Here is a 25,510-nt window from a genome sequence, read left to right as displayed (position 1 = left end):
AACTACTCGTGTAACTGCTTCTAACTTCATCTCTGTTTGGATCCTAATGAATGAACTGGGCTAAGCTAAGTGCTATCAAAGTGTCGCCGCGCGCCAGAGCGATTGATTGCACGCACTGAGACGAGAGAGGTATGCATCAACTCGTCTTAGTTAAGGGAATAACATAGTTTAATATGAAAAAATGGTGGAGTGTTCCTTTAAACCCAAAAGAGGGACAAAAACCTCTCAAGATTCATAAAAAAAATTGGAAGTTGAACAATAATTTTGTTTTTAACCAACATGAGGGTGAGTACATAATGACAGAATTTACATAGGCTACTAACTGTCACGGGTGCTTTCACACTGGCAGTTTAGTTCGGAACGGGGCACAGTTCGCGTGAAAAATCGCTAATGTGAACGCTGTCGTGCAGACCCGGGTGCGCACTGGGGTACCGAACCCGAGACTACCTGGAGGAGGTGGTCTGAGTTCGGTTGCTCCCAAACCGTGCCGCGGTTCGCGTGAATGTGAAAGCAACACGGACTTGGGGGTGCGCACTTGTTCAGGAAGTAAAGAGACCTGCGCATGCGTTTTAGCTGATTATGTATTCAGTTAAATAAAACACATGTAAGGGATGATAGTGTTGATGATTTACCTTGGATACGAGCAAGAGTGAGCCCACAGTGCATTCGCACATAGCGCGTGGAATCAGGGCAACAAATTAATGGAAATCCAATGTCAGCCACCTTATGACATTAAAAACAGTGTGCCATTCAGCCCTGTGTGATCCACCCTGAGTCTAGTCATTACAATTTCCTCTGTCCTGGTTCTTTCCATGTAACTCTTTATACTGACTAATTTTTGTATTTTATAATATCTCCTTCCTTTCCTGTCTTCCTCCCACCATTTCTGCCATATTTCAAGTCCTTTCTTCTTAACGACCGTTTTTTCCTTCGCCTTTTCCTAGTGGAATTGTAACTGTTATTACCTTTAGCGATGCCTCTTTAGCCAGTTTGTCTGCAATCTCGTTCCCTTTAACCCCCTCATGTGCTGGCACCACTGATCTATACAATGATCAGTGGCTGGCACCCAACAAAACTGAACATCTATGCCACCCCAATGTAATCTTAGCAAACTGTGATAAAGTTCTATTAGTAGGTCTTCTCTGACCGATGTCATTGACTGTATGCTTTTTATGATAGCTAAAGAGTCTGTGCATAGTACCACCCTATCAGGTCTGACCTCTTCAACCCACTGTAATGCAATAATAACTGCCGCTATTTCTGCTAACCGGTCAGATAGTCTTTTGGAGAGATTTATTTCAAATTCTGGGATATGAACTCCAACTCCCACACATTCCTGTTTGTACTTGGATCCGTCTGTGTAAATTTTTAAATAATTATAATAACTGTTTTGTCATGTAAATGCTTGTTTTAACTCCCACTTCCCACTTCCTCCGTTCTCCATTCGCTTTTCTTTTCCAGGGCCCTCATTTATCAACAGTGCGTAGAAAAGGTTCTATATTTTGTCCAACGAATGAAATTTAGAATGTGCCTAAGTACAAGAAAATCCGCATTTATCAAACGTGCGCACGCAGTTCTTACGCACATGAGTAAGCAATCATTGTTGATAAATACCACATGTGCGTAAGTACCATGCTCGTTCACATTCATGGTCATTAGCATTCGGAAACGCCTCCAATTAACCATATATGGTGACAACACTTCCCTTTAAAAATTACGTGATTGTGTTTTTTCCTCACTGCAATAATGGCAAAGAGAGCAAAGAAGAGGAACTTCACAAACACAGAATTAGAGATACTTGTAAATGAAGTTGAATCCAACCAACAGATATTGTTTAGTTCATTCACTGCAGGAGGAATTACAAATAAAAGAAAAAATGCTGCATGGGAGAATGTCACCAATGCAGTTAATTCCGTTGGGTCTGAGGAGAGAACTGTCCCAGAAATAAAAAAAAAATGGTTTGATATTAAAGTATTGGCTAAAAAACGTGTCACAGCACACAGACGAGAAGTGTCCGCAACTGGAGGAGGACAGACAACAACGGAACTTTTCCCATTGGATAACCGCATAGCCTGCATCATCGGAGACACGGCTCTGTCCGGGATTACTAAGGACGGTGACACTGATGCTCTTGCGACAGAACAAACCGGGCCATCTAACACCCAAAGTGAAGGTAAAATAAACCAACTGGAATAGGATATTGTGTTTGCATACATTTTATTTCAATTTGTAAACTTTTAATGAAATCATTCATAGGATAAACTCAATTAAATTAATGTGAACATGTGTTTCCTTAATAGCGACACCCGTTGTGCCCGAGGAGCTTGAGGAGCCGGGCCCATCCATTGCCCCTTCCATGCGCCGTGCGCCAAGAGTGCTGAGTGAGGCGGTGCTACAAAATCAAGAGGAAACAACAAAATCCATTAATGACCTAAAACTGATCAACTGAGCAACATAACGAATGTATTGATTCAAATCAACGAGTCTCTGAAACAGATTGCCTCTTGCGCAAATACAATTGCTAATAAACCATAAACCGCTGACTAATGTGATTTCAGTTATTTGTTTCCACGAAGCTGCAAAACACAAAATGAAATCGCTGAAATGTTTCTGCACTCGACCAATGGCCAGACTTACCTAAAATGTCTGTATGATCCTCTGTCTTGTCTGAATGCCAGCGGCATTAGGAGGTGGCAGGGGCACTGCATCGGGCATAGGGCCGTCTGGTCTTGGGGGTTCCTGCAGAGGGATGCCCTGTCTGATGGCCAAGTTGTGTAGCACACTGCAAGCCATGATGATTTTGCATGCTTTTTCTGGCTGATACTGCAGTGTCCCTCCCGTGCTTGACAGACACAGCCATCGTCCTTTCAGCAGGCCTATTGCGCGCTCAACTGTGCTCCTTGAGCGCGCATGGGCACGGTTGTACAGTCTCGGTCCTCGGGTTGGTTAGGGGGGTCATTAGCCATGGCTTTAGCGGGTAATCTTGATCACCTAATGATGAAATAGTTTTAAGTAATTGTACATAGCCCTACAATAGCATTTTAAACATGTTGTAGCCTTAAATTCACCAATGAGCCAGCCATCCTCAACAGCGCCTTCTTGGAGACGCACACCCACAGAGCTATTCTGCAGAACGAACGAGTCGTGTGTTCCTCCAGGCCACCGCGCAACGACGTTTAATAACAACAAATTTGCATCACAAATTATTTGCACGTTAACAGAATGAAACCCATTTCTATTTACATAATTAAATTCGTTGGTTGATGGTGCTTTTATGGCGATGTGGGTGCAGTCTATAGCTCCAATTATGTTTGGGAATCTAGCAATGGCATGAAAGTCCTGTTTTATTGCGGCTTGTTGAGGATTTCAATAAGGGAACTGGATGTAGGTTGGGGCCAAGGAAATAATTGCATCCAACACTGCCGGCATGATCCTACTCACTGATGGCTGGGATATACCACATATGTCTCCAACCTCACGCTGAAATGTGCCAGTAGCTAAAAATCCAAGGGTGGACAGGAGTTGGATGTGCACGGGAATGGCTTTCGTGCGATTTGTTTCTCTCTCCAACACTGGTCCTAAATCACGACACAAATACAGCAGTACATTTTTGGGAAAGCGGTACCTACTTAGAAGCCACTCTGTGCTCTCGCCAAGCAGATCAGCGCGATCTTGGAAAACGCGCTCTCTGCGGAGCGCATTGTTTGCCAAGTCTTCCAATAACACAAGATAAGCCATTGCACTGAGACAAATATATTTCACATCTGTCTTTTATAGGGTTTGACACCAATTAAGCATCGTGTTTAAAACTAGACAAATTATAAATTGAGTGTTTTAAAGGAAACACAGGACATATGTGGATTGCTTAATGCTTACTGTGACACTCTTAAATGCTTTTTATGTGTAGTGTCGCTATTCTACCACTAGATTATCTGCGTAAGCATGCTCAGAGGTGTGCTTATATTTACACACATTTCTACGTATAAGTACAACTTGGTGAATCCCACACTTTGCGTGAAATTGTTCTTACGCACAAATCTGTCCGTACGCACCATTGATAAATGAGGGCCCTGGATATTAATATTGGCCTTTACTTCTGGAAAAAGCCATGGTGAAACATTACTAACTGGATTGGCCGTGGTGAAATCTAAGGCTTCCATTTCATATTCCCTCACTCTTTTTTCCCTTGTCCATCCATACCCAAGCCCCTGAAACTTGGAATACTCCCAACATTCCTGTATTGTTTATTTTGTTGGGTTTTCTTTCCCACTTCCTTTTAATCTGATCCAATACGCCAATGCTAATTTCTCTCTTCTTAACTCCAGTGGTATCTCTCCTGCTTCTATGAGTATTGCATTAATGGGGGTTGTCTTAACAGCTCCGATGCATACACGTAATGCTTTATACTGTAATTTATACATTTTTTTTCCAATATTGTTTTTGCCGCTGCTCCATAAACTACACAACCATAATCTATTGATGACCTCAGGCATGCCCTATAGATGTTAATTAACGACTGTTTATCTGCACCGCAGTCACATCCAGCCACAGCTCTCAGAAGGTTTATAACTTTTTTTAATTTAGTTTCCAAGTGCTTTATGTGTGTTTTCTATGTACACTTACTCACTTATGTAAACCATAATCCCAAGTACTTAAATTAATTTACTTTCACCATTGGCTGCTCATATAATGTTAACTTTTCAGCCTGGCACTTGCGCTTCTTTGTGAACATCGTATAACAAGATTTGCTTATCGATATCTTGAACCCTCACTCATATGACCACGTCTCTACTTTCCTAATCGCTTTCCTTATATTTCCTACTATTTATGACACATTCCTTCCTCTCATCCAAATAGCCCCATCATCCGCATATAGTGCTGATTTGATGCATCCATCCAAGTTTGAGAAAATATTATTTATCATTATGTTGGACAGTACCAGGCTAATTGCACTCCCCTGGGGAATACCATTGTCTACATTTAATTCCATAGAAACCTCTGATCCAACCTTAACTTTAATTTTTCTTCCTGTTAAATAGTCCATAATCCAATAATCCAGTCCTTCCCTCCACATGGTATCATATGCCTTTTCAATGTCAAAATACACTATTATCATTATTTCTTTCATTTTCAATGCCTTTTCCACATCATTACTTACTCTAACTAGAGCGTCTGTTGGGGATCATCCTTTTCAAAAACCACTTTGTATGTTAGTCAGCAATCCTCTCAGTTCCAATATATGTGTTATTCTGCGAACTATTATCCTCTCCATCCATTTGCATAAGTGAGATGTCAAAGCTATGGGCCTATAATTATCAGGATACGTCATTATCAGTTCAGTTGTATCACCTGTTTATAGTCATCATCGTCATCTGTCTCACCTGTGTTCTGTTAATCAGTGTAATCTGTGTTTGTATTTAAGCTCTGTCAGTCCTTGTCCGATCTCTGTTATATTTAGATGTGTGTTGCTACCTGTTCTGCTTACCTGTTTAAAGTAAACCTTCGTTTTGGAAAACATATCCTTGTCTCCGTCTGCCTTCCTGCAACCCACCGTGACACTAACTCTCATATCATCATATTTTCATATCGTCTCATATTTATATTGTGATATCTCGATATAACGATGTATTGTTACACCCCTAACATAGGCGTAGCTTGATGTTTGGGCTTGGGCCAAACCAAGCCAGTTAATTTGGTCAGTCAAACTTTTAAATACATTTATCTTTTCTATAGTAAACAAATTCACACTCTGTGTACCATTCAAGTGGTTTTTCTGATTAAATTGAGCAGCAAGTGATACATTGCACATGAATCACTTGCGCTACAGCTATTTTGCAAGACTAGCAATAAACATGTTTAAAATTGTTTAAAGAATGTTGTTCAAAGAATGTTTTCTGCCAACATTATGAGAACATTAATCAATACTAATGACATGTGGTGATTTCATGAGGAAAGTGAGGAAAGAATTAGTTTAAAAGTGAGATGGTGAAATCCCAAGTTTCTAGCATTATATGCACTTATAAGACATGACCTGAACGAACCATCAATCATTAATTTAACCCTTCTATCGTTTCTTAGACGGGTTATTAAATTTTATATCAAAGCACCAGTTCAACTAAGAGTCTGGAGGCTACTTGTGTTCCTTTGGGGCGTTTGCTGGCATAAAAGGTTTCCCAGGTTCATTGATTGGCTGGCGGTCTCATTGTGTCTGGATTGATGTCTTGGGCGGCCAATCACGTGGTGTGTTGGCGGATGGATGGAATGTCTCGTGAATGAAGTTGGAAGCGGGCTTTGCTGTGGAATCGTTGTGTGATTATAAGTCCATCTAGCATTAGCAATGATCTGATGCCTTTTAATCATGTAAAAGTCTTAGGGCCCTACTTTAAAGATCTAAGAGCATGGTCTAAAGCGCACGGCGCACGTTCACTTAGGGCATGTCCGAATCCACTTTTGCTAGTTTAACGACGGAAAAATGGTCTAAAAGGGGTTGTCCCTATTCTCATAATGAGTATGGGTGTGTTATGGGATTTACGTGCGTTAAACCAATCAGACTCTCATCTCCCATTCCCTTTAAATGCCAGTTGCGCTCACGCCATGGCAGATTCACTATTTACATGACAGAATTTGATAGTGGAAAGACCAAACTCGTCTCCAGAGCGCAAACGGATCTGCTCGTGCGCGAGGTAAAAGTGTGGAAGCAGACCATCTACGGGACAAGCCGGATTCCACCATATGTTTATGTACACAATAATAATCTTTTACATTGTAATCCTTTTATTTAAAAAAAATTGGCATATTTGTGTGCTGCTGTGCGTCCCTGCAGTGTTTAATAAGCAGAGTGTACGCGCGTTGTGGACCCGCCTATAGGCGCACATTACTAACGCTTTCATTAAATAACAAAAAAATATATATTGCATTGACTTCAGACCAGGTTTCAGTTGGTCAATGGCGCAGTCTATTTCTGTTGCCTCAAAATAGCAAGGCGCCAACAATGCACCTGAACACTTTAGCTTATTCACTGTATCCTCCAGAGTTAGATAAGTCCATACCTTTTTCATCTCCGTGCATCCCGTAACTCTGTTAGACGAATCCCTAACCTAGTGTATATAGACAAAAATCCAACTAAGTGTGTAAATGTATGTCACGTGACGGTCTTACCTATCCCCTCTCCTCCTTCCCACTTAACCCAGCTTTTAAGAGCTGTTTAAATCTTTCAGAGCTCACAAATAAGAAGTTTTTGGGGCAATCAAAAACAAGGCACGATTAACATGACACTCTACATACTTAAAACTAAATCAAGCAAAAAAGAAACAAAACACATCATAAGACAGAACCAAACAAAAAGTCTCTCTCCTCGCTGGCAGTAGCATGTGTAGGGCTTCTCCAGGTGTCAAGCATTAGAATGATGAGGATCCCGCCTCACATGGCACACCCACTCAACTCATTAGGAATGACTGACAGGCAAAACAGCCAATCAGCAACAACCTGAGAAAGTGAAAGAGAGACAATAGACCAAAAAGAGAAACACAAAACACACCAAAAACACTATGGCTGCGTCCGAAATCGCGTACTATGTGAGTAGGTACTACATTTAAATTAGAACGTACTTCGCGACCGTTAAAAAAGTACGTTCTATATAGTATGAATACGGGTAGTATGGATGGATCTCCGGACAATGTTGGTATTGTCACGTAACATGCGCGGTCACATCAGCGCGAAAATTTAAAGAGCCGTTCCACTGATTGCACAAACAGAGCAATGTTTTTAGTTCTTCTTTCCGCTTTCGCCTGCGTTTTTATGTCGTTCGTGCTCACAATTCAGAGTCGTCAGTCAGTTGCTCGCACACAAACCTCTGAACAATGACACTGATGTTGATTTTTAGTAAGGAAAACCTATTAATATTAATTATATTAATATTAATGTTACATGGACAAGTTGAGGTACACTTGATAACAGTAACTTAGCTTGCTACGTAGCCAACACATTACATATCAACACTGGTAAAGGAGAAATAAAATCGTTGTAAAATAAAAAAATAAAAGTTTTATAACTCTCTCATTCAACTGAGAAACAACGTCGTTGTTTAAATAAAACAGTGTTAACTAGTAGGGCTGGGCGATTTAAATCGTGAGATTGTTATGCGCATCTCGTCAGTAAAGCCGGTTCCTTGATTAGTAGTATTAGCATTATATAGCATTAATGCGATATGGCTCAGCTTGTCAGTTAACTACGGCTCTTTGTAGTAAATGCCGCTCCATCTGAAAGCAGGTGATGGCGATTTACTACTAATCAAGGAACCGGCTTTACTGACGAGATGCGCATAACAATCTCACGATTTAAATCGCCCAGCCCTAGCTGACAGGCATTAGCTCGTTCTGTTCGGTAATAATAATAATGATGATAAAATTGTCATTTTGCAGCCAATTCACAAACTTGTACCCTTGTACCCTCGCTTTACATTATTTAAACTTTTAACAAGTCAATCGTTTACTTATATGACGTTAAACAAATACACTTTAACCACAAATAAACAAAAAAGGGTTTTGTAAAGTACTTACACTTGAAAACAGCCGCGTCTCCGTTTCCGCCATTTTCAAATATAACGACGACAACTCCTCTCCCGTGGCATCATGGGATAGTAAAGTGTCCATCGTATGCGCACTTCAGAATCTCGCCGGATGTAGTAGGTCATCCGGGTACTTCTCGCCTACTGTTTTTCTAATTCTATGATTTCGGACATACTACTCTGCTCGCGTACTATTTTTCGCATACTATATAGTAGGGAAGTATTCGATTTCGGACGCAGCCTAAACGTCCCTAAGGACGTAACAAATACACTTAAGTGTGAATTAAATGTAATGTTTTTGACGCACTTAATGCATATTCACTCTAAAAACTAATTCAGAGGACCTTTAGTCATTACTTAAATATATATATTGTTGTGAAATAAAAAATCAAGTTCTGAGATACTGGTAGACTTTTTACTTGTAGCCTAATTGTTATTTTATTGAGCTGGGATGACACACAAATTATGCCTATTGATTAAATATACTATCATGACTTGTCAGAGTTTAACATTTTCAGTTAATCAAAAATTAATTTAATTTTAAGTTCTGTTAATGTAAAAAACTATTTGATGACGTGTAAAGGGCCCACAGTTTCCGTGCGCATGTTTAAGGCCAGGCGAGTGTGGCTCTGGCCACAGCTGAAACTCGCTGAAGCGTAATGTGGTGAATGGTAAGTAATTTTATGCTTACACATATTCGCATTCGCTCAGGATTCTGTTGGTGATAGCCTAACGTTACTGTAACCGAATACCGAAACCTGGAAGTCCTTACTCTGAAATTTGAGCAGTGTTGATAGTATACGTTAGTCTGTGTGCCGAGGTAAAGTTAGCTAGTAGCTGTAGCCTATCACTGATTGAGTAGCTACACTATTTGTTCAGATACTTTGCTCAAAACCAGTCGGAGTTATGTAGGGCCCTATGAATTCCGTTTTAGTTTTCCAAATTTCGTAGGCGCCCGCGCATCATGTTACTGAGAGAACGAGCAGAGAAGAGACCCTACTCCGGCCGCGCGCGCGCACTCTCACAGTCTTCAAACTGTCTTGCTCTCCCTCCCTCCCTCGCGCATATTAACGTTAATCAAAATTGATATTACCATCAAAATCAATAGAGAATTGACACGATGGTAATAGGTCGGAAGACCGAAGTTTCACGTGAAGCATTCAGAGATTTTTTTCCCCCTGAGTTACCGCTGGGTGTGAATTGTACTAAAATAACGTTGCCTTATCTTCTCTGAAGAGCGTTCCGCACATTCAGCTGACATAAACCACACTTTAAATAAACGAACAAAACCTATCCAGTGATGAAATGTTTTCTGTGTTCAAACTTCACAGAAGCAATTTATGAGATCAGTGTAGATCGGAGGAGAACAAAAAAGTGTTGGCTGATTTTTATTGACAGATTGTCACACTCTACAGCCAATTATATCGTTAACAGCGTGTGCGCGCCTGTCCAATGACAGTGTAGTTGACCATACATTTCAAATGAATGTTTGATTTGAAGTGATAAGTACACAGGTTAGTTTCTAAGAAAATGTATGCTTTACGTTGTATTAGAAAGGACAGTAATGGTAATACAGTTCATTTAAATGTTTTGAAAGGGAAATATATTAAGATGAATGTTACATGTATGTTTAAAAGAGTAATCAACATCAAATCAAAAGGGCTCAACTTAACTCTTGCAGAGATCAACTTAATTATTAAGTTCATGTTACTTAGAAATGTGTTTTATTGTGGCCAAAAAAACTTCTTCACCTAACTTAAAACATTATGTTGGATCAACTTAATTACTTGCATTCATGTTGAAAATTATTAAGTTCATGTTACTTAGAAATGCGTTTTATTGTGGCCTAAAAGGTAATTCACTGTACTCAAAACATCGCTTTGAATTAATGTAATTCTGCTAGCAGTCTTAAGGCCTGTTCACACCGGGACGAATTTCGCGCGCGATATTCGCCGACGTTTAACGCCTCATGACTAAACAAAGGGCGCCAATGTGAGTGTGCACACCGACGCGAAAAACGCCACGCGTAAAAGCGTCATTTTTAAAAAAACGCCTCGGGTTCGTTTTTTTGGTTTGACGCGCCGCGTCAAAAACTATCCGACCAATGAGATTGGCGCTTTTGCTCACGTGTCTGGAGCTTCTGAAGTTACAGTAAAACACAACTTGGGGGCGCTCAAACACAAAACGGTCTTGCCGAGCACACATACAGGCGAAGAAGATAGCGTCTACACTGCTGGGAAGAAATAAGACGAGGAAGATGCAAGGCAAGATGAATGTAGAGCTGCTGGCCTCGTTGGTGTCGGAACATAAAGAACTATATGACAAACGCGACTACAAAAATCTTGATAAAAGAGAACTGTTATGGAGTGGTATTGCAGAGCAAATGGGCCTTGATGGTGAGTTTCATTTTACTTAATTGTCTTTCATGTACATAGGCTTGTAACTTTTTCCCACGAACGTTTGACAATCGCGCCATCTAATGTCAGGGAATGAATTTGCATGTTCACTCGGCTCATCGTCAGCGAAAATCGCTTGGGTGTGAACACAAAAAACGCGTTGAAAAACGCTGGCGAATAACGCGCGCCGATATTCGTCCCGGTGTGTAAGGCCCTTTAACGTAAAAATTCTAGTGGAAAACATTAACATATTTTTTTTTGTTGACCCAATGTTTTATTTTATGTAATTTATTTCAAATGTTTCACAGATTAAACGTACAGTATGGGATTTTTCTCCACTAGGGGTCGCTAACCTATTTACAATAACAAAGGCGTAGTTTGATGACGCAACATTTGCTAAGAATTATGGATTTTGTCGTCAACGTCAAGCCGACCGATCTAATAATGTATATGGATTACTGAATACATCGATGCTTTTATCATGACTGTGATATGAAGCAGTGCGGGATTGCTAAGAGCAGCTATCAGCTCCAAACGCGATGCGAGTCCCACGGATATAAAAGGAATATGGACATTTCATTCTACTGAACTACACGCAGAATTACTACTCACAGGTCAGTTTATTAGACAAATTAAACTTGTGAGGTAACGCAGCGCTGTTTCACTTGGTCTAACATTACACTATCACTCTAAACTGCATTTGAATGTGTTGAAATGTATGTGTTAACGTTAGTTTGTCTGTATGAGACTAGCAGTAAGCTGTAAGCAGTAAACTGAACATTAGAATAACTAACATACAGATTATATTCTAACATTTTATCATTGTTGAACTATATAACATTGATTAGTTTTATGTAAATGTGCTCACCTGTTTAATAAAGTACATGTAGGAGTTGTCGAAGTCTCGGACGTGGAGCTCTCGTTTATACTGTCTATGGGAGCTCTCGGCATCTCGAAAACACAGCGCTGATATTGATTCTCGGTTTAGTTCTCCTTTTTTATCCAAAGTCTGCTTGCCATGGTCCATAATGTTTGAACGAAACAACAACAGCGTGCAAATAGACATTGCGAACTACACAGTTGTCCGCGTCAGTTTGGTTACTATCAGAGGGCTCTGGTTCACAGCTCTGGTTGCCATGGCAGCACGAGCGGAAACCAGAGACAACACGGATATGACGGCATTGACGGCGACAAAACGGAAATAAAGACACGGTCCGTGTCTTCGAATTAAAATATTAATTTCTCTGGATTTAGAAGTTAATTGGAACTGTCGGGATAATGTAAATACACAACTTTAAAAAATATATAACAGATATAGTGATTTTTTATATTTTTAAAGCAAAAAAAATACATATTGTGCCTTTAAGTTCAAATTAAATGCAATTAGTTGAAATTAAGAGTGAGATTTTGATGACGACTTAAGTGGGACTTTAATACAACTTTATATATAGTTTTAGAATTGCTTTAGTGTCTTTGAAATATAAAGTGCACTGCTTTATGTACTGACAAGCAATTAATGTGAACTAAAGTATACTTTAATTTGAGGGCCGGCAGTGGCTCAGTGGTTCATGTACAGTAGGTTGTCTACAAACCGGAAGGTTGGTGGTGCAATCCCCGGTTCCACCTGACCAAGTGTCGAGGTGTCCATGAGCAAGACACCTAACCCCAGCTGCTCCCGACGAGCTGGATGGCGCCTTGCATGGCTGACTACGCCGTCAGTGTATGAATGAGTGAATGAATGGGTGAATGTGAGGCTATATACGCGCTTTGGTGGCCATAGGTCTGTGAAAGCGCTATATAAATGCAGTCCATTTACCATTTAATGTCAGTTAACAATACACTTTAAGGGATAGTTCACTTTGAAAATAAATTTTGGTATGTTTTAGCTTACCTCAAGGGCATCTAAGATGTAGGTGTCTTTTTTTCCGCAGTAGTTTAAATTTTGATATTTTTAGGTCAAACCGTTCTTGTCTGTCAGTCATATAATGCAGGTCTACGGTCACTGTCTCAAAGAGCATGCACAAAGTCCAAATTAAAACAATTCCCCATCATCCAAATTAAACAATTCCCCATCGTAAGTACACATTGATGGCCTAAGACACGAAACGAGCGGTTTGTGTGAGAAAACAAACAGTATTTATATCGTTGTTAGCTCTTGAACACAGCCGCGTCCAAATGATCTGAGGGCGCGGGCGGGTATAGATATATATACACTAGACGTCGCCTTAGCTACTGCAGTTCATTGGAACGAAACCGTAGCCAAGCGACATCTAGTGTATATTCCTATACCCGCCCGCTGGCGGGTATAGATATATACATAGATGTCGCCTTCGCTACTGCAGTTCATTGGAACGAATCCGTAGCCAAGGCGAAATCTAGTGTGTATACTATACCCGTCCGCGCCCTCAGATCATTTGGACGCGGCTGTGTTCAAGAGCTAACAACCATATAAATACTGTTCGTTTTCTCACACAAACCGCTCGTTTCGTGTCTTAGGCCATCAATGTGTACTTACGATGGGGAATTGTTTAATTTGGACGATGGGGAATTGTTTTAATTTGGACTTTGTGCATGCTCTTTGAGACAGTGACCGTAGACCTGCATTATATGACTGACAGACAAGAACGGTTTGACCTAAAAATATCAAAATTGAAACTACTGCGGAAAAAAAGACACCTACATCTTGGATGCCCTTGAGGTAAGCTAAAACATACCAAAATTTTATTTCAAAGTGAACTATCCCTTTAAGTGGGTCTGTAGTACATTATTATATGTACTTTGAAATATGGTAAAAGTGTACTTCCAAATGTACTGACAAGCAATTAATGTGATATACTTTAATGTAATATACATGTATATAATTAAATACATTTGTAATTACATATTTCTAATAATAAAGTTGCAATTTAGTATATTTCAAATTTTAATTAAAAAATCTCGTAATAACCTAGTTACAATCAACACAAATTTGAACTGAAACCCTCTACATTTACTGACAAAACAATCTCTAAAATAAATACACAAAATCCTGTTTGTTGATGCACAAGAAAAACCCAAGAAACACTATACACACAAACAGTTATAACACTTTAACTCTCATTTAGAAAGAGTCTGGAGGACAATGAGGCTTATGTGCACAATCATTTTCACTTTCACATACAAAATACCTATCCATCACAGAAAACATTCTGTATGATTTATAAAATTGTTTCCTTGTAATTTACTGGTATTACTATACTTGTGGGGTAATTTGGTCCCCATAACGTAGGGATTACCAGTATCTCAGAAGCACACACACACACACACACACACACACACACACACACACACACACACACACACACACACACACACAACCCATGAATTAATACAAACAAAATGTGAAGAAAAGTATCATGTGATGTACAACACTAAGATTCAAAACTTTGGGTAATGCTTTACAAAAAGGTTTTATTAGTTAACTACTTCAGTTAACATTAACTAAGAATGAATAAGACTTTAAGCATTTATTAGTCTTAGTTAATGTTCATTTCAACATTTACTAATGCATTATTAAAATCAAAAGTTGTGTAAATTAGTTAATGCACTGTGAACTAACTTGAACAATGACTATACATTTTATTAACTAACTTTAACAAACTATATTTGTATTAACAAATATTGAGATGGATAAATACTGTAAAAAAAATTGCGCATTGTTAGATCATGTTGGCTAATACATTAACTAATGTTAACAAATGAGAGCTTATTTGTAAAGTGTTACCGCACCTTGTTACTTATTAAGCTCTTAAACCTTTACTAGCACCAACATTAAACAGGACCAAAAGGTTTCTTCTATAATCTTTCTCCAGCATTACAATGAATGTAAGTTTGACAACAACAACAACAACAACAACAAAAACTCCAAAGGCACAAAAACAATAAAACCAAATTTGTTTGTCACCAATTTTCTTTTTAATTTGTTGGAAAGTGCTGTTTAGGTCAATGTCCCAGAAGCTCTCCAGCAGCATCTCTATTCTATTCAGTATGTGAATGGAAATGTTCCAAAGAAGCTGGAAAGTCAGAAAAAATACCTTGAGGAAAGAAGAAAAAATAAACAGAATGGAAAAATAGAAAATGGTTAGCAATTCAGAAAAGTTATCTTGATGAAGTAGGCCTACACCAAAAAAAAAAAAAAAAAATGAACGTCTTGTTTCAATTTTTCATTTTTGCATTTGCATTGTATGGTTTGAAAACTGAATTGTGAAGCGTTACATTGAAAATACCTTAACAAATACATTTTGGACAACATACTTGAGTTGAAATTAAAATAAATTATTTTCCATGTTTTACATTTTCCATAATTTTTTTTTGTGTATTAGTCAATACATCAAAATAAGTGTACTTATATTTAAAACACTATAAAATAATTATTATTTAAAATGTTAAAGTAAAACTTAAGTAGACATTATTACAAAGAGCATTTTTTAAAAAGTGCACTTAAGTGTTTTTAAAAATATTGTCATGAAAGTGTACTTTCTTAGCAGAAAACTGAGTCGAAAGTGAACATTCCACTTCTTCTGAATCAGTTTTTGCTTTAAATATACGTATATGGCTGAATTAAACCAGTATTTCCCCTTGCAATTGTGCAGCGTTTAATACAGTAAATTTGACCGAGTGGGGATCTCTGAGCTGGTGCGAGTGAGTGGAGGCGGGGCTAATTTGCATATTCATAGTTCCACGTATAGTAAATGAAGCAAGGATGTAGAGTTACATTCAAGCTATTTTAAGCATGAAGGAAAAGAATTCACAGTAAAAAACTTTTGAATATGTAATTTGGTGATCAAAGATGAGTTTTAAGGGATACAATTATTGACTACAGGGGAACTTTAATAAAACAATGGTGAACAGTTGTTCAGATCAATCTCTATAAAATTCTAATTTATAAACCTCTGCAACATCAAACTGCTGTCAATAATAAAGTCCTTTCTTAATTTTCTGTCTGAGATATCTGCCCGACACGAGGTGGCACTATAGTAAATTATTCATCCATCAATTCTCTACATCCTCCCAGCATCTATAGAAATGAAAACTTAATTCTCTTTAAGTTAATTCACTTAACATTGCAACATTAAGCGATTTCATAAAATAAATGTTAACAGTGCACAAAACAAACAAAAAATTACCTTTTTATGTAATTAATTAAACAGCTTCATAGCAGATTCGATGTGATCAAGTTCTTTGAAACATAAAAAAACAAGAGAAATTGTTTCTCAGCCCTGCTCCTGGAGGACACCCAACTCTGCACATTTTGAAAGTCTCCTCTGTCTGACACACACATTTCAGGTCCTGGAGTTTCTTCTAATGAGCTGATGAGTTGAATCAGGTGTGTTTGAGTAGGAAGAAACACAAAGCGTGCAGTGTTGATGGTGCTCCAGGACCAGGGTTGTGGGTGTGTGTGTCAGCTCATCTGTGAACACATACTGTACTGTAACTGTAAGGAAGTGCAAATTATGGAATCAGACATTTATTATGTTTTGAAAAACAAAGATGTTGAGGGCAAAACTGGACATTTTGAGAGGGGGCTGAGAACATAAAAATCACGTGTCTAGCGTGAGGCGCGATGACTGACAGGAAGATGGTGAGAGAACTTTTGTTGATAAAAGTTGCATTTCTTCGTTTAATATAAGTGAGTTTGTCTTTGTTTTATTGTTGTTGTGTTTTCATAAAAAAAATAAAATAATCTAAGCATTCATTTTTATGTAAGGGGAAAATCCAAATATCTTCTATTTATTTGTGTTAGGATGCGGGTATAGCCTAGCATATCATCCATTTTATTAATTTTGTTAATAAATGTATGTTTAATATAAGCAAATTTGTCATTGTACTTGTAATAAGGTTCGTAGTTTCGTTTGTGTAGGAAGGAAGAAGACAGGGGTTTGCTGACTGGGACACTCACTTTTATTATCTCTTTTCACAATAAAACAAAAGGTGCGCACAAAGCGCCTTCACCGTGATAAACACAGCTTCTCACAAAACAATAATCTCAGCGTTCAGCTTGCTCTCTTTCCACGTCAGCGTCCTCGTGAGGTCCCAGTCCAAAACTCTCTTCCCATATCTCTCGCTCTCCCAGGTTATATGCAGTCTCTCCACGCCAATTACTGCAATCAGACACAGGTGTTCATCATCTGCACTTGACCTACTTACTCACCGCTCGGCCCCCTCCTTTCTCTCCCGCTACAGACTTCGCTAAACCACGCCCCCCTCGCCACAGTACTATTTTATTGTTGATGTGTTTTCTAATAACAAATATCTACTAAAGCATTAAAGTGTTACCTTTCATTTATTTGATACAATGTAGGGATACCATTTTATCAGTCTTAGTTGTTCATTTTGTTAATCAAAGTTTGTACTATTTTATTGTTGTTTATTCATTAAGAGTAATATTGAATCAACATTACGCATTCGTTTTGTTCCAAGAAAAAGAAAGATCTAACGAGATCAAAACAAGAGCTGCAGATCCTGAACGTCATTGACAAATATTGTTTCTTGTAAAATATGGGTGTAATTGTTAACACCGGTGTTGTCACAAGTTTATTAATCGTGGGGAAAATGGCACATCCCTAATGCCTCTTAAGTAAAATGTTGATAAATAACTAGAATGTGAGATTAGTTGCTGCTGAGGGACAATTAGACTCTCTCTCACACTCTCAAAGGACAAGAACAGTAAGCAGAGTCTATTCATTTTTCAGTAATATTACATTAACAGATTTTTTTTTCTTTTTACTTTTTCAGCATGTTTTCATTTTTACCATACATTAATTTCCAATGATTTTCATTATAACAGAGCATTCAAAAGAACACTCTTAAAAAGCCCTATCAATTACTTACGAAGGTTCATTTTAGGTGTTATATCTTAAAATATGTAATTGTTCTTAATTGATTTCTTCCTGTTTGTCAGGAGGAAGTAGATGTTTGGTGTTGACGACAATGTGTCTCGTGCTCATTTGTGTTCTGATGGTCGTTCACCAGATAACGTTGAACAAACGTATTAATTTTACTGGAGAGAACCTTGGCAGAACGTTAGCCAATGTTCCCTGTGTTAGCTGGGATGACTCTATCCACCAATCGGTGTAAAAACAGCACGCCAGATTATGGCATGAAATTGTGCATGATACACAGTAGAAAACCAGAGTCAATGTTATTAATTGGGGATTAAATTGTTAGAATATTAGAAGCATTTATCATGATCATGAAGAGCTGCAGCTAATGATATGAAGTGTTTGACAGGTGATGCAGATGATTTGAGGATTGTGCTGCTTGGAGTCTCTGGAGCTGGAAAGAGTTCAATGGGAAATGCAATACTGGGTCGAGAGGCGTTTAAAGAGAGCACAACCAAAGAGAGTGAGATACAGAGCGGAAGAGTAGAAGACAGAAACATCTCCATCATCGACACTCCAGGATTCTTCAACGATCATCTGACTGATGAAGAGCTGCAGAAGCAGATGATGAAGAGTCTGAATCTCTCTGATCCTGGTCCTCACATGTTCCTGCTCATCGTCAACCTCGAGAACTTTGAGAAGGACGAGAGGAACATTGTGGAGAAAATTGAGAAGATCTTTGGAGCTCAAGCTTTGAAATTCACAATTGTGCAGTTTATTGGAAGAGAACAAATGTCAGAAAAAGGGAAGGCCTTTATACTTGGTGAAAAAATCAAGGGCCTAGTCAATAGCTGCAGAGAACAATATGAGATCAACAGTGAAAATGGGATTAATCAAACTCATATCAAAAACCTTATAATGAAGATTGATGAACTCTTCAAACATAATGATTATTACAATAACAAAATGTACTCAGTGTCTCAAACAAGCAGCACAAAAGAAAGAAAAAAACTAGAAAAGCAAGAGAAAGAGAAACAAAAAGAAGTGTCGCAGGAAACTTTTGAAATGAACACTGCAATGGAAGGAGAAACACATGCTGTGTTTGCAACACATGAATATGTCAGACAAAGAAAGAAAACGACTGATGAAGGTCTGCCATTCTCGAGCCAGGAGAAACAAAAACAGGATAAAAGTGGGGAAATGAGCCAGAAGAAACAACAGACAACAGAAGAAGAACATCCAACTCAAGCAGGTGAGAACTTTTAAAGTCCCCCTGTGGTGATTTTTTTTTTTTTTTATGTTGTTTATATGTCTATGTGATGTTTTAATATGATTTTAAGACAAACCATGTGCAAAATCACAAGTCAACACCATTGCTGAGTATTTTCTATTTAAAGTGCCCCTATTTAGCCTGGCTAACGTCAGACCTCTTTCTCTTTGAGACGTGGTCTGGGAACCACATGTTCATTTTCTCGTATTTGAGGCGTGGTTTACGAATGCCCAGAGCCGTTTATTGGTCGCTACAAATGTCTATCAAATGCGCCTGTACGTAGCTCATAGCCAATCGTTTCAATTATACCAGATGATGTACGTAGAGCGACAGATATTCAATGAAGAAGACGACGATGGGTCAGAGATTTATGTGTACACCAGAGTCCTGCACGGGCCCGATTTTGTAAATTCGCACCCGCCCGTACCCGCAGTGCTTAAAACAGCACCCGACCCGTTTCCCAACAGCAGCACTAATTAAAATCTGCACCCGACCCGCTTAAAATAGAACCGACACCCGAAATAAAATCAGTTTAGACTATCACATTATAGACACACTTACAAAAATGTTTATTGCCAGGTCATACAGAAGTTATTACACGACAATTAACACAAGGACAACTTCAGCCGAAGCTGTCAAAAGGCCGATACATGAAGAACATGGCTAACGTTACCACAAAACTGAGTAGCCTTATAACATTTTACCAATCGAACAGACGCGACTACAACACTATATGCCACGCAATTTCGTCTAGCCTACATCTGACCATTTTGGGTTCAAACACCCCCTGCACACCACACATACTTAACAGTGTTAAATATGAAAAATACCGTTCGATAGAACTGCTTTGTTACCACAGTTTCTGCGTGCTTCCTCAGGGATGAAGTTCCACATTTGCGGCTATCCAACACGAAAATGTTTGCAGCAAAGCCTTTCACAATATTTTCTTCATATAACTCCAAATTTCTCCCACACACTGGACTTGATTTTTGATGACGTATTGTCGACAACTTTACAATCTCCACTAGCTATTATTTTCTTCAACTCCTCAGCATCCATCTCGACGACTGCAAGCAGATCGCGCGCGCGGTTATGTCGTCATCGTCTTGCTGCTCCCTCCCCGTTCTGTGATTGGTTCCCTAGCTGAGGCGAAAATCTGGTCCATGGTATCCAGGCTGCCTAGCAGCGTGAATAAAATCGCGCTGTGCTCAAGGCAGCATGGGGAAAGCCCCTAATATGGGTTTTTGAAAATGACCTTTCATGTAGTGTGTAACATAGCTCTAAGTGAATGAAAACATCCTGCAAAGTTTTAAATCTGAAAGTGCATCGTACATAAAGTTATTGTCTTTCAAAAGTAAGAGTCGACTCTGAGTCAATTGAATGAATCGTTTTTTCAAACGAGTCATAAGCCGTTTCGTTGTGACGGAATATTAGCATATTGCGCATGCAGACACCAGGGAAAACTTGAACCTCAAACCAGCAGCTGATTCCTGTGGATACTGGATAGCATCATGTCGAAAAGACGCTGTACTCTACAATGTGAAGGTAAAGTCAGTTTTTTTTCACTCCCCAAGGACGAGCATGTGAAGAATCATGCCGTTTCACACATACTCCATTTGCGCACTGTATGCGGTGCGTGTTGCAGTGCGTATGCGGTACAGGAGCAGCACGCTATAGTGCTTTCACATATGCTGCGATTGCAGTGCGCAACTGATCCGCGGCTGTACCACAAACACATTTACTCACTATTTGTATTTCAAAACCAGAAGTTATCAACAACTTTTATTTTTAAAAAGTTTTTGTACAATTCTCTTTGTACACATATACACTTTTTAATAGACGTATTCACGTTTAAACACAATTTAAACAACGTATTCAATGCATTACTTCTAAATAGATTATATATTAGTGGTAAAATATTTATCTATGTACTTATATTAAAATCGCTTACATTTTAAATTAAAACTTAAAATTGACAAAAACAGCAGATTCATACCTTTTCTTTTGCATAATTTAAATCTTTATACAATAAATCTTGCATGGCACAAAGAACGTCTCAGGTTACGACTGTAACCCTAGTTCCCTGAGTAGCGAACGAGACGGTGCGCCAGTTTGCATAGTGGATGCGAACAGAGACCCCCCTGATGATTTATGTAAGAGACCACCGATGTGTTGTCTGTACGGACAAGCACATGATGGCCCCTCAGATCTGGGAGGAAATGTTTCAACGCATTGAAGACTGCCAATCATCTCCAGGCAGTTTATGTGCCAAGAAAGATCTCCTCTTGCACTCCTCCACAGACCCTGAGCTGAGCGGCCTTCCATTACCGCTCCCCAGCCGGTGAGGGAAGCATCTGTCGAGATCGCAACTCGATGGCAAAGAGCTCCCAACACCGGACCTTGGGATAAGAACCAGTGTTTCCTCCATATAACCAAGGCGCGGAGACACCGCCGCGTGATCTTGATCGTACGAAGTGGGTTTCCCCTCGGGGAGAACCCTCTGGTTCTGAGCCACCACTGTAAGGGTCTCATGTACAGTAGGCCAAAGGATATCACATTGGACGCTGCTGCCATGAGGCCCAATAGTTTCTCGAACTGTTTCACAGTGCATGACTGGCCTAGCTTCAACTCTTTTGTGGCTGTGAGGATAGCAGCTACACGAACGGGTGATAGAGTGGTTCGCATCGTGACTGAATCCCATACCACACTAAGGAAAGTGGTTCTCTGTAGTGGAGAAAGCACACTCTTTTTGGCATTGAGTCTCAACCCTAATTTCTTCATGTGAGCGAGGACGATATCTCGGTGCCGAACCGCTAACTGCTCTGATTCCGCCAGAATCAGCCAGTCGTCGATGTAGTTCAGAATGCGTATGCCCTGCAGCCTGAGCGGGGCCAGAGCTGCATCTACGCACTTTGTGAACGTGCGGGGTGATAGAGCTAGACTGAATGGAAGCACCCGACATTGGTATTCTTTGCCCCCAAAAGAAAACCTCAGGAACTTCCTGTGTTGAGGGAGGATGGAGACATGGAAGTAAGTGTCTTTTAAATCTATCGTGACAAACCAGTCCTCGGATCTGATTTGGGTCACGATCTGTTTGAGTGTGAGCATCTTGAACTTGAATTTCATGACTGCACGATTCAACATACGAAGATCTAAAATGGGACGCAACCCCCCATCCTTTTTGGAACAATAAAGTAGCGGCTGTAAAACCCTGATTCTCTGTCGGGCGAGTACACCTGCTCTATAGCTCCCTTCGCTCATAGAGACTCTACTTCTTGCTCCATTACCAGAGCCTGCTCGGAATGTACTAACGTGAGTAGCACCCCGTTGTATCAAGGTGGAGGAGAACCAAACTGGATTCTGTAACCTTTCTCTATTATTTGCAGTACCCAAGGAGATCTATTCGGCAGATTCTTCCACTCTGTCAGAAAATCTACTAAGGGTACCAGTCTCTCGAGACTGGCCTCTGGTGTTAATGTAACAGCCCCTTCGGTGCCCTGAAACATCCTGGCAGGAAACAACCGAATTGACTGTTTTTGAACCCCCCTCAGAGGGCGCGAGTCTGACGCAACGTCGAGTTGACATTGAGCCAAGAGCTCGCTGGAGACCGCTGTGCACCAAGGGTGGCGGGGTTGGCAGAACGGCCCTCTGAGGACCCCCAAATGGAATGGGCACCGTGTACAGAGGTGAACACCGCTCCAACCTGGCTGGGACTGTCCTCAATGGTCTGACGCTGGTGGCGTCAGGACCTCTTTTAAGCCGAAGCCTTCTTCGCCATAAGAACGGTCATCAGATCCGGCTTTGGCTTAGAAGACTTCGGCTGAGAGTGTCGGCTCGGTCCCCATGATTTATTAGGGGGAGCATGAGACGCGACACTCTCTTTCTGCTGTGCAAGATATGAAGTGTTCGGCTGGGGATGCTCAGGCCCAGGGGGCTTGACTCGGCGAGGGAGAAATTTCTTAAATGCCTCTGATTGTTTCTTTGTCTCTTGAAACCGTTCAACGACCACATTCACTGAGTCGCCAAAAAGACCAGAGGGAGAAATTGGGGCATCTAACAAAAATGCCAGATCTTTTTCTTTTATTTCTGCTAGATTTAGCCATAAGTGTCTCTCAGTAGCTACGAGGGCTGCCATAGACCACCCAATAGCATGAGCGGTCTCCTTCGTAGCCCTGAGAGAAAGATCTGCGAATTTCATCGGGACTCACTCCCTCACTTTTATCAATATCCCCTGTTGTGGCAAAAACAATAACTAACAAAACAGCATCACAGCATAAGAGACATCAGGATTCAAATTGTCCTTAAAAGATATTTATTCTTGCAAGAATAGTTCCCAGTCCATCCACAGTCCAGCTGCAGGCGGAGTGAGACATTTTAGAGGTGCTTGGCTGGCAGTTTTATAATGTTCTCCTCAAAGCTATCTCTTACAGCCCCCCCAAACAAAAGAAACAGAGGAACCCCTGTGGCTCCCCTAACCCCTCCTCAGCCCGGGAATCTTCCCACCTCTGAAGTCTCACACACACCCTTCCAGCTGTATCAACATCATAAAAGAAACTCAAAATACAGCCAAACACCGCATGGCATTCATTTGTTAAATCATTGAAAATAAAATACAAAGAAAAGAAACATTTTTCCATAACAATCAACAGGTCTGCCTGATAGGCTCGAAGCACTGCCATAGTGTGAAGGCAGGCTCCAGCTTGACCTGCTGCTGTATAAGCTTTGCCCACTAAATTAGATGTAGTTTTTAGTGGTTTAGTGGGCAACACGGACGCCTTCAAGGACGATGCTGACCCGGGAGACAGATAGCTCGTGAGCGTCTGTTCCGACGGGGGCATCGACCCGTAACCATATTCCTTCAGTCCCCTTATATCTGAATATGTGTGCACCTGGGGACTGAAGAGACGTGAAGAATATGGTTTATTCCACAATCTACATATCTCACTATGTATGAGGGAGATGAAAAATTGGATGATAAAAAGTGCTCGTCTAGCTTGCTCTTAGTACGAGCACCTTTTCTCTCTGCTGGCCAATACATTTTTTTTATTTATCAACTGCACGAGTTATAACCTCCACTAGCTCATCATATGCAGGGGAAGGAGATGGCGAATCTTCTTCCCTTATGTTTGTGTCACTTTCAGCCACACTTAGTACATCTAACTCCTCGGAGCTAGAGCACTGAAGCATGGGGCTCTCTCCCCGAGCGGAAGAAGCCGCAGGGCAGGCTTCCGACACCGACAAGAGAGCACTGGATCCCCCGGGTAAGGGAGGAGATAAGGCAGTCTCTAACCCCGTCTCAAATACTTATTTGCAGCTGTATCATACAAATAAATAGTTAAAAAATCATATATTGTGATTTCTGGATTTTTTTTTTTAGATTATGTCTCTCACAGTGGACATGCACCTACGATGACAATTTCAGACCCCTCCATGATTTCCAAGTGGGAGAACTTGCAAAATAGCAGGGTGTTCAAATACTTATTTTGTATTTGATAAGGGACTTATATGATGTATCCTGATTTAACCTGGGTTCTGACTGAGACACAGCAATACAGACTTTTACATGAGGCAAAGGAAAATCTCCAACACCTCCCCCCTTTGGGACTTATTCTAGTCCCACCTTCGTGTTTGTCCCAGAATGTATCTTCATGCGCAAGCCTCCTTCCATTATCTATCAATCATGGCCAAAAATAGACCATCCGTCTTTCTTATCAATAGGCTTTTGTCACAAAGGTACACTCTGGAGGAATAGTGAGACCAAACATCTCCGCCCCGCCCCGCCCCCCCTTGACTAGAGCGGAGTAAAAGATCTCACCTTCCTTTTCTATTATCATTCTTGAGGGAGAGATGAACATCTGTTATCCAGTGTTTAATCAACATTTCTTAGTGTGCAGACTTGAGGGTAGAGTTGTCCCACGGTGCCAGAGGAACTGCACAGGCGCTTCCGGTGGCCTGGAGTGCTATCTGGGTCGCTCCATCGTTGCCAGAGGTGCCCTGGTCCTGCCTAGGGCGCTATCTGGTGTTGGAGCAGACAGCGGGTTTTTATACCACCAGTTGAGTCTGCCCTTGCTGGTCCGGCAATCGGTGACCGCGCTTGTAATTAATTCCTCTTTTGCCCCATAAAAACATTTTCCAGTTGCCTAAGGCACTTACTTCACATTTATTTCATAAAAAAACTTTAAAATATTAAAAATAACTATTTTATAGCGAGTAAAGTGATAAAAAGTAATAAAAACATTCTTATCTTTTCCCTTTATATCTGGTTGCATTACCTCGTACCACGGGCAATGACCTGCTTCAAACCTTGTATCGTCCCCTCTCATTCACATATTTATATTTTGTGAACAATTAGTGTGATTTATATAAAATGTACTCAGTAGGATTATATGTAGGAATATATGTAAGAATATATGTAAGA

The 25,510-nt window shown here is 40.1% G+C and overlaps 1 protein-coding gene across 1 annotated transcript in view; it reads left to right on the top strand.

Annotated features, from left to right (window-relative positions):
- Positions 1-25,510, top strand: part of LOC311278501 (GTPase IMAP family member 9-like) — a 48,527-nt gene that overhangs the window by 2,234 nt on the left and 20,783 nt on the right. The window contains exon 3 of the mRNA XM_084389396.1: positions 18,232-19,074. Within this exon, the coding sequence (XP_084245522.1) occupies positions 18,232-19,074 (843 nt within the window). The remainder of the gene's footprint in view (positions 1-18,231; positions 19,075-25,510) is intronic.

This window comes from Rutilus rutilus (assembly GCF_951802725.1).
Source record: "Rutilus rutilus genome assembly, chromosome: 19".
Lineage (NCBI taxonomy): Eukaryota > Metazoa > Chordata > Actinopteri > Cypriniformes > Leuciscidae > Rutilus > Rutilus rutilus.
This window is presented reverse-complemented; position numbering and strand designations above follow the sequence as displayed.